Genomic DNA, 11,186 nt, shown 5'->3' with positions numbered 1-11,186 from the left:
AGTGTGTGTGTACTGTGTGTAATGTTATGCAGGCCAGTGTCTAGGCAGTGAGGTTTATGTGTGTTTACCTATTTTCTCCTATCGACCCTAGACAGACTGGAATTGCTATCGCACTCATGATTGTATCTTATCTAGCCATAACTGCCACCAATAAGATTAACTAACATAAAATATGTCATCATGTTTTCTTAACTATTTATCTTCCTTTTATCTTTTCACAGACCCATATGCTGAGACTCAGTCTCCGGTAAGGAAGATTCTGGGTCTTTTGATTGGTTGATAGCTCAGTATTTGAAAATATTTGACCCAGGTCTGTTACACACAGTAAAAGCTGCTCTATCTGTCAGACACTTCTCTGCATCTATCCTGTGGGAATCTAATCACCCATTAAAGATCTTATCAGACATGTCCCTCATCTTCCTATTGTTTACAGACTGAAGGAACACCCAAGACTGGCTGGTCTTTTAAGAAGCCTGCTCTGGAAACCCCAGAGGAGAAAGCACTGAAGAAGAAAGAAAAACAACATCTGGAGAAGGAGAAGAAAGAGCAGAAAGAGAGAGCGAGGAAGGAGCAGAAAGAGAGAGCGAGGAAGGAGCAGAAAGAGAGAGAGAAGAAAGAAAATGAGATGAAGAAGTTTAAGGTAAGAAATCCTGAGAGGAGAGAAGAGGAATAGTATTCTCGGCAGTAGAAACCAGTGCGATTTCATTCCTTCAGGATGGAAGATTAACTGAACAACATGGTTACATGGTAATAACTTCACCTATCACAGAGAGATGTATTCTGATTTGAGATCCACATGGTTGACTTTCATTTTTGAGCAAATCTCCCAATGACGTCAATGAATGATTTTCGCAGAAGTCACAGTTGGATCTCAAGTCTCAATACTAACGACGAGAGAGGGGGTGGGACTTATAGGAAATGTCATATAACCCTAACCCAAGTGTTGCTAGTACAAACACTGCACACTACACTACTACACTCAATAATACACAGATTAATACACAGGGTAATATCAACAATAGCAGCCCCTCTAGCAACTGATGTCATTAATGTAAAGCCCAGCTGCAAAGAAAGACTCAAACTGGACAGTTTTATCTCGATCTCTTCATTCAAAGACTCAATCATGGACACTCTTACTGACAGTTGTGGCTGCTTCGCGTGATGTATTGTTGTCTCTACCTTCTTGCCATTGTTCTGTTGTCTGTGCCCAATAATGTTTGTACCATGTTTTGTGCTGCTACCATGTTGTGCTGCTGCCATGTTGTGTTGCTACCATGTTGCTGTCATGTGGTGTTGCTACCATGCTGTTGTTGTGTTAGGTCTCTTTATGTAGTGTTGTGGTGTCTCTCGTCGTGATGTGTGTTTTGTCCTATATTTTTATTTTTAATCCCAGCCCCTGTCCCCGCAGGAGGCCTTTTGCCTTTGGTAGGCCGTCATTGTAAATAAGAATTTGTTCTTAACTGACTTGCCTAGTTAAATGAAGGTAAAAAAAAAAAAAAAAAGATTTACATTGCATTCATCGCACTCCACTACAGTAAATACATAATAGACTGCTGAGATTATATTTTCACTGTGTGTGCATGTGCATGCCTTTGTGCGTGTGCAGATAACAGGTCAGGAGGAGGCTATATATCAGGCTACGGTGACGGTAGCATCTAAAGGACGTAAGAACGACCTGGCTGTGAAGAATCGGGACATCGTCAGCATCATACGGACCACAAACTGCCCCAAAGGAAAATGGCTAGCCAGGGACAGCACTAATACATGTAAGTTACACACCTACCTAACTCCTGACCTCTACACAAATACAGGTGGGCATAACATTAGTCAAAGTAATAGTTCAAAATCTACAGTAGTTGTTTGAATGTGGGATCACAGACTGGTTGTGTTGTTGTGTTGTCATTACTTGAAGACCTACTGTATGTGAAAACTGTCTTGCAGATGGGTACAACATGAGTAATATGTGTTTACAAACTATCTGTGTGTGTAGATGGGTACATCTTAGTTATAGCAGGTGTAATCAGTGTTATATCTATGTGTGATATAGATGGGTACATCTCAGTGAGCCAGGTGGAGCTGGACATTAAGGAGATGTTGGAGCTGGGGAAGAAGGCTTCTCATGCCATCAGCCATAAGGACAGCAGTACTCTGGTAGAACAGGGAGGAGAGGTGGCCAGTATGGGCAGCAGGACGTCCAATCACTACCCACTACAGGAAGATACAGGCAGCTGTAAGTACTTCACTGTTCAGTCATTCATGTGCACGTGCACATATCATATTGTGGATCCAAATGAACTAGTAGCCCTTTCCTGAAGTCAATGACCAAAAGCGCTCTCTTTGGCCTCATGGGTGGAATGTTATTAATATTTTTCATAATTAATATAGATTATTTCAAAGAACCCGACAAATATCTATGTTAAACAGTTTTGTTAAATTATTCTGTGTTCTGTGATGTACAGTGCCTTCGGAAAGTATTCAGAGCCCTTATTCTAAAATGTATTACATAATACCCCATAATGACGAAGCGAAAACAGTTTTTTAGAAATTCTAGCAAATTTATAAAAAATCAAAAAACAGAAATACCTTATTTACATAAGTATTCAGACCGTTTGCTATGAGATTCGAAATTGAGCTCAGTTGCATCATGTGTCCATTGATCATCCTTGAGATGTTTCTACAACTTGACTGGAGTCCACCTGTGGTAAATTCAATTGATTGGACATGATTTGGAAAGGCACACACCTGTCCATATAAGGTCTCACAGTTGAAAGCGCATGTCAGAGCAAAAACCAAGCCATGAGGTCGAAGGAATTGTCCATAGAACTCCGAGACAGGATTGTGTCGAGGCGCAGATCTGGGGAAGGGTACCAAAACATTTCTGCAGCTTTGAAGGTCCACAAGAACACAGTGGCCTCCATCATTCTTAAATGGAAGAAGTTTGGAACCTCCAAGACTCTTCCTAGAGCTGGCCGCCCAGCCAGGGAGAAGGGCCTTGGTCAGGGAGGTGACCAAGAACCCGATGGTCACTCTGCCAGAGCTCCAGAATTCCTCTGTGGAGATGGGAGAAACTTCCAGAAGGACAACCATCTCTGCAGCACTCCACCAATCAGGCCTTTATGGTAGAGTTGGCCAGACGGAAGCCACTCCTCAGTAAAAGGCACATGACAGCCCGCTTGGAGTTTGCCAAAAGGCACCTAAAGACTCAGACCATGAGAAACAAAATTCTCTGGTCTGATGAAATCAAGATCTGGCCTGAATGCCAAGCGTCACGTCTGGAGAAAACTTGGCACCATCCCTAAGGTGAAGCATGGTGGTGGCAGCGTCATGCTGTGGGGATGTTTTTCAGCGGCAAGAACTGGGAGACTAGTCAGGATCAAGGGAAAGATGAACGGAGCAAAGTACAGAGATCCTTGATGAAAACCTGCTCCAGAGCGCTCAGGACCTCAGACTGAGGCGAAGGTTCACCTTCCAACAGGACAACAACCCTAAGCACACAGCCAAGACAACACAGGAGTGGCTTTGGAACAGGTCTCTGAATGTCCTTGAGTTTCCCAGCCAGAGCCCGGACTTGAACCCGATCGAACATCTCTGGAGAGACCTGAAAATAGCTGTGCAGCGACGCTCCCCATCAACATAACAGAGCTTGAGAGGCTCTGCAGAGAAGAATGGGAGAAACTCCCCCAATACAGGTGTCAAGGTTGTAATTGCTGCCAAAGTTGCTTCAACAAAGTACTGAGTAAAGGGTCTGAATACTTATGTAAATGTGATATTTCCGTTTTTTTATTTGTAATACATTTGCAAAAATTTCAAAAACTGTTTTTGCTTTGTCATTATGGGGTATTGCATGTAGGGAAAAAAACTATTTAATCAATTTTAGAATAAGGCTGTAACGTAACAAAATGTGGAAAAAGTAAAGGGGTCTGAATACTTTCCCAATGCACTGTATTGGGATGCAAACTCAAAATTTAAAAAAATTTCAACTCTATATCTGACATGGTACAGGCGTCTTCTTTTTTTCAAAAACAACCATGTGTGTGAGGTGTATACTTTTGTTTCAAAGTAGATTTGTTTAAGACTACCAAGAAACACTCTTGTGTGGCCCTGATTTAGCCCACTGCAGTAAAAGGTAAAACTCTGTGTGTGTGTGTGTGTTCTCCCCCCAGTCACAGACGAAAGTGAGGAGTGGATGTGTGATGATGATGATGAAGCGCTCTCCTCCCCCATTGAGGAAGATCCTACAGAGAGGTAAGTACACACCGCAACATTAACTATTTTAACAGGCACGTTTAGATATGGGGACTATTCACCATTCGGGCCCGATCCCGATTTAGGAATTGATGTCTTTCCTACGCACGCCTTTCCTACGCACTTCTCAGTATTTGGTATTCAGACTTACTTTTTTCAGTCACATAACACACTCTGCAGGTGTGGCTACCTTGCTCGCTCTGAATACATTACATTCAACCACTGAAAACCCTCCCACTTGATGGCCAACAGATTTTCTCATGGAGTTTTCATTCAATAGGGTTTTCAGTACATTGATCTTAAGCCATCCCTTTAAACAGTGTACCTTTTTAATTACAATTTTGTCAACAGACACAATGAAATACATGGAGAGAACGGTTTCAGATTATAGAGATCAATGAAAGAATGCCATCTATACATATTTGTCTCAGTTTCAGCACCAACTGGTGGATTTAAAAATACTCTGATGTTTTAGATTATTTAGACACATTTTAAGGTTAGGAAAGTATGTATGAATAAAAAAATAACAGTTTGGAGAGCCTTTACGCACTAAATACACTGCTCAAAAAAATAAAGGGAACACTAAAATAACACATCCTAGATCTGAATGAATGAAATAATGTGCTGACAACAAAATCACACAAAAATTATCAATGGAAGTCAAATGTATCAACCCATGGAGGTCTGGATTTGGAGTCACCCTCAAAATTAAAGTGGAAAACCACATTACAGGCTGATCCAACTTTGATGTAATGTCCTTAAAACAAGTCAAAATGAGGCTCAGTAGTGTGTGTGTGGCCTCCACGTGCCTGTATGACCTCCCTATAACGCCTGGGCATGCTCCTGATGAGGTGGCGGATGGTCTCCTAAGGGATCTCCTCCCAGACCTGGACTAAAGCATCCACCAACTCCTGGACAGTCTGTGGTGCAACGTGGCGTTGGTGGATGGAGCGAGACATGATGTCCCAGATGTGCTCAATTGGATTCAGGTCTGGGGAACGGGCGGGCCAGTCCATAGCATCAATGCCTTCCTCTTGCAGGAACTGCTGACACACTCCAGCCACATGAGGTCTAGCATTGTCTTGCATTAGGAGGAACCCAGGGCCAACCGCACCAGCATATGGTCTCACAAGGGGTCTGAGGATCTCATCTCGGTACCTAATGGCAGTCAGGCTACCTCTGGCGAGCACATGGAGGGCTGTGCGGCCCCCAAAGAAATGCCACCCCACACCATGACTGACCCACCGCCAAACCGGTCATGCTGGAGGATGTTGCAGGCAGCAGAACATTCTCCACGGCGTCTCCAGACTCTGTCACGTCTGTCACGTGCTCAGTGTGAACCTGCTTTCATTTGTGAAGAGCACAGGGCGCCAGTGGCGAATTTGCCAATCTTGGTGTTCTCTGGCAAATGCCAAACGTCCTGCACGGTGTTGGGCTGTAAGCACAACCCCCACCTGTGGACGTCGGGCCCTCATACCACCCTCATGAAGTCTGTTTCTGACCGTTTGAGCAGACACATGCACATTTGTGGCCTGCTGGAGGTCATTTTGCAGGGCTCTGGCAGTGCTCCTCCTGCTCCTCCTTGCACAAAGGCGGAGGTAGCAGTCCTGCTGCTGGGTTGTTGCCCTCCTACGGCCTCCTCCACGTCTCCTGATGTACTGGCCTGTCTCCTGGTAGCGCCTCCATGCTCTGGACACTACGCTGACAGACACAGCAAACCTTCTTGCCACAGCTCGCATTGATGTGCCATCCTGGATGAGCTGCACTACCTGAGCCACTTGTGTGGGTTGTAGACTCCGTCTCATGCTACCACTAGAGTGAAAGCACCGCCAGCATTCAAAAGTGACCAAAACATCAGCCAGGAAGCATAGGAACTGAGAAGTGGTCTGTGGTCACCACCTGCAAAACCAGTCCTTTATTGGGGGTGTCTTGCTAATTGCCTATAATTTCCACCTGTTGTCTATTCCATTTGCACAACAGCATGTGACATTTATTGTCAATCAGTGTTGCTTCCTAAGTGGACAGTTTGATTTCACAGAAGTGTGATTGACTTGGAGTTACATTGTGTTGTTTAAGTGTTCCCTTTATTTTTTTGAGCAGTGTATATTGATTAATAACAAATATAGTGGTTTGATTCATCCTGAAAGTTGTCATATTCAAGTTCAATCCATAACATTTTGGAAGGTGAGAAAGTGTACAATAGGGGTTGAATAATAATCCTACAAATCTACCCTAATTCTCACTAATCATGGAACTGTATGACATCGGACCGGTTGTCAGGAACCTGCTACGTGTGGTCTGAGTTCCATAATGATTCAAATAGGCTACATGTCCCAAATTATTGCATGTCTATATGATCCACTAATGCTAGCGACCCTCAGGAACAATTTACAAGGACGTGACAGAGGAAAGAAATGTAAACAGAATGGAATGATGCAAAAATAAATGTTTGTGGGTATTACTGACGGTGGCTCCCGATACTGACTAATATTTAACATGATACAAATTGTAAAATAAAATGGAGAAAAGCCCAGGCATATTGCAATTGCTATTTGTATTTACAATCCCCTTCTCCAAACGGATTGCTCATTTACCTAACTCTTATCAATTTATAAATGACTGTGCATGGAGAATGCTGTTATTTCTATTGAAAAAAAGAAAGTAGATGCTTTTTCCACTTGGAACAGGCAGGTTCGCTCAACCTTATTCATGGTTTCCTCGTGCGTAAAGGTGGTGGAATTATGAGGGAATTAAGTCCAGGTCAGAATACGGTGTATCTGTAGACACACCTCTACCATACCTTCATTTATTCAAGTCCACCTCAAACGAATAGTGGGTGAATAGCCTGCTATTCTCATGCTTAAGTTCAAGGTCAGAATACGCATAGAGAGAAAAGCAGATAAAAAGGGAATTACTTTCCCTTTACTCGCGCTTAACTCGGGTCGGAATCGGGCCCATGGGACTGTTATGGTGAGGGCTATCATAGTGGGGACTATTGACTTTGATGTCAGGAACTTTGAATCTGCATGACATCACTGTTCTCTTCTGCAGCGGCCACATCCAAACAATGTCCAGGATGGGTGAGTAAAACACCACAGTCAAGCCACTGGGTTTCAATTATCTATCTGACTATCAATGAGCCATGACTGGCCTCAGCTTCCTGCACGTCCTGCTCATCTTTTCTTCCTCTCTTTAAATACCTAAAATCAGTGAGGGAAAAAGTATTTGATCCCCTGCTGATTTTATATGTTTGCCCACTGACAAATAAATGATCAGTCTATAATTTTAATGGTAGGTTTGTTTGAACAGTGAGAGACAGAATAACAACAACAAAAATCCAGAAAAACGCATGTCAAAAATGTTATAGATTGATTTGCATTTTAATGAGGGAAATAAGTATTTGACCCCCTCTCAATCAGAAAGATTTCTGGCTCCCAGGTGTCTTTTATACAGGTAACGAGCTGAGATTAGGAGCACACTCTTAAAGGGAGTGCTCCTAATCTCAGCTTGTTACCTGTGTAAAAGACACCTGTCCACAGAAGCAATCAATCAATCAGATTCCAAACTCTCCACTATGGCCAAGACCAAATAACTCTCCAAGGATGTCAGGGACAAGATAGTAGACCTACACAAGGCTGGAATGGGCTACAAGACCATCGCCAAGCAGCTTGGTGAGAAGGTGACAACAGTTGGGGCGATTATTCGCAAATTGAAGAAACACAAAATAAGTGTCAATCTCCCTTGGCCTGGGGCTCCATGCAAGATCTCACCTTGTGGAGTTGCAATGATCATGAGAACGGTGAGGAATCAGCCCAGAACTACACGGGAGGATCTTGTCAATGATCTCAAGGCAGCTGGGACCATAGTCACCAAGAAAACAATTGGTAACACACTACGCCGTGAAGGACTGAAATTCTGCAGCGCCCGCAAGGTCCCCCTGCTCAAGAAAGCACATATACAGGCCCGTCTGAAGTTTGCCAATGAACATCTGAATGATTCAGAGGAGAACTGGGTGAAAGTGTTGTGGTCAGATGAGACCAAAATGGAGCTCTTTGGCATCAACTCAACTCGCCATGTTTGGAGGAGGAGGAATGCTGCCTATGACCCCAAGGACACCATCAAACATGGAGGTGGAAACATTATGCTTTGGGGGTGTTTTTCTGCTAAGGGGACAGGACAACTTCACCGCATCAAAGGGACGATGGACGGGGCCATGTACCGTCAAATCTTGGGTGAGAACCTCCTTCCCTCAGCCAGGGCATTGAAAATGGGTCGTGGATGGGTATTCCAGCATGACAATGACCCAAAACACACGGCCAAGGCAACAAAGGAGAGGCTCAAGAAGCAGCACATTAAGGTCCTGGAGTGGCCTAGCCAGTCTCCAGACCTTAATCCCATAGAAAATCTGTGGAGGGAGCTGAAGGTTTGAGTTGCCAAACGTCAGCCTCGAAACCTTAATGACTTGGAGAAGATCTGCAAAGAGGAGTGGGGCAAAATCCCTCCTGAGATGTGTGCAAACCTGGTGGCCAACTACAAGAAACGTCTGACCTCTGTGATTGCCAACAAGGGTTTTGCCACCAAGTACTAAGTCATGTTTTGCAGAGGGGTCAAATACTTATTTCCCTCATTAAAATGCAAAACAATGTATAACATTTTTGACATTCGTTTTTCTGGATTTTTTTGTTGTTATTCTGTCTCACTGTTCAAATAAACCTACCATTAAAATTATAGACTGATCATGTCTTTGTCAGAGGGCAAACGTACAAAATCAGCAGGGGATCAAATACTTTTTTCCCTCACTGTACCTTTGGCCGATTATATCTGTTGTTGTTTACATTATTGTGTGTGTGTTTTCTTCCTCCAGGAAGCAGAGAGCCTAGCATCCACCACCAACACACACTCAGTGACACCACCATAGATGGCATGCAGTGAGTCACACACAGATAATAAGACAATGATTTGAATAGTATTAACAATATTCTGTCCAATAGTTATCATGTCTCCCTTCTGATGTCTGTTCTGCAGGGCGAGACATGAAGCACTTCAGAAGCTGGCCACTTTCTTCCACAAACCTGTTGTAGAGGAACCCATCAGGAGGTACATATACCTGCACACACACACGCGCACACGCAGATGAAGGTAAAGGTGATTGAATGTTTCCTTTGATGTTTACCTCTTGTTTCTCTGTTTTTTCTCTCCATCTCTCTCTTTCTCTACTGTCTCCCTCTGAGAAGACCTGAAGAACCTGAACCTGAAGAACTAATCAGTAAGTAAAGATCTATGTATGGATTCTGTGTCCTACACATTCCACACATTAGGCCTATAGTCTTTGGGCTGGTTAGCCAGACACAGATTATCCATTTAGCATACCTTTCTTTCATAGCCCAGTAGGGTTTCATTTGGGTCTGGGAAATCAGCCAATAAAGGTTGAAAGAATGTTGTTGGAATTTTTTGAGTTCAATGAAAGGAATCCACTTTTTACGTCTGAATCTGACACTGATGACACAGAGTGGAAAAATACCTTTACGTTTAAAACATTCTTTTTTACTTTCCAGGTCCCGTGGATATAGAAGAACCAGTGTACCCGTAAGTAGGATAGAAAAAAATGTCACATTGTGTAATCTGTTGTCAGACTGGTTTTCTGGGCTTGGATTGTGAATGTTATTGAGCTGTGTCATTGAGTGTGTGTGCGCGAGTGTGTGTCTGACATGCATGTGTGTTTCTATGTAGATGTAAAGAGGAAGCAGATTTGGCCTTTCCAGGCATGGTGATTCTTCCTCCTCCTGACCTGTATTCAGACGACATAATCAATGACGCTTAGTAGACTACCAACTACCGTAAAACAGGTAGTTGAACAGGTAAAAATGATACTTTACAATAATCAGCCATTAAGAACCATTGATCAGTCAGTCAATACCAGTAGGCCATTGATCATGCATTGATGATGTCTGTGTCTGTTCTCTCTTCTATGAGCAGTTGGAGAGCAGAGGAAGAATGGCAAGATGGTATGTCGTCAAGTGCCAGTCATCTCCATGACAATCACTCAGATAACGGAGACATGAAGGATCGCCGTTTGGACAACCTGCAATCGGATGGACTATTTCTCTGTTATAATATTGTTTAGGCCGGGATTCAATCCGAGCGCTCTAGTCAACAATGCAGATTTTGAAGGCAACGTTAGCGTCTTTGCGGAGATCGCATTCAAGGTAAATGCTGCAGATGTCGACTCATTTGGAAATGAACTTTAAAATGTCAATAACGCTATAGTGTTTCAGATTGAATCCCTTGTTTTGATGTCCATCCAGGGTTATGGAGGTTGAGATTAAGGGAAGGATACAGACAGAGAGCAGTTCTGTTTATACTTAATGTTCAATCGTTTTATACAAAGACAACTATGGGATACCATGCATACATTGAGGTTCCACAGTGTAATAAATCTTTACAGGTGTTCGTGTTTGGCTATGACAAATCAACAGTCTGTATCCAGCTACTGTCTGTGTCTAAAATGACACCCTATTCCCCATGTAGTGCACTAACTTTGACCTAAGTGACACAGGGTTAGCCACATAGGGCTCTGGTCAAAAGTAGTGCACTACACAGAGAATGGGATGCCTGCCATATGAGATTTGTCTGTCTGTTGTTTTATATTCTCAGTGTATTTCCCATTAAGTATTAGAGAGAGAGGAAGTCATTAGTTTAAGTCATGTTCATTTAGCTACCAGCTCTGATAGTTATGATCTGCCAATTAATAAAAACGCAAAGCAGTGGTCTACTGTATAGGTCAATGTAATTGTGTTTGACAATAAATACTCAGTAAAGTGCAAATCAGAACAGCACCGCCATGCAATACATATAACACAGAAAACCACACCTCACAGAGGAGAGGAAGAGGTACATTTCACTCTCACACACAGACAGAAGAGAAGAACACTTTGGTTCCA

The 11,186-nt window shown here is 43.1% G+C and overlaps 1 protein-coding gene across 1 annotated transcript; it reads left to right on the top strand.

Annotated features, from left to right (window-relative positions):
- Positions 1–590: 590 nt before the first annotated feature.
- On the top strand, positions 591–10,429 carry LOC121540185 (FYN-binding protein 1). The gene is made up of 11 exons (XM_041848855.1): positions 591–640; positions 1,607–1,766; positions 2,048–2,230; positions 4,164–4,245; positions 7,297–7,325; positions 9,110–9,173; positions 9,271–9,342; positions 9,480–9,511; positions 9,801–9,831; positions 9,976–10,103; positions 10,222–10,429. Exons 1-10 carry the CDS (start codon positions 626–628, stop codon positions 10,064–10,066), a joined length of 759 nt encoding a protein of 252 aa, XP_041704789.1. The 5' UTR covers positions 591–625; the 3' UTR covers positions 10,067–10,103; positions 10,222–10,429.
- Positions 10,430–11,186: the final 757 nt, after the last annotated feature.

The sequence above is a fragment of the Coregonus clupeaformis genome, chromosome 26, assembly GCF_020615455.1.
Source record: "Coregonus clupeaformis isolate EN_2021a chromosome 26, ASM2061545v1, whole genome shotgun sequence".
NCBI classification, from domain to species: Eukaryota; Metazoa; Chordata; class Actinopteri; order Salmoniformes; family Salmonidae; genus Coregonus; species Coregonus clupeaformis.
The sequence above is the reverse complement of the archived record's forward strand: the minus strand, read 5'-3'. Positions and strand labels throughout refer to the sequence as shown.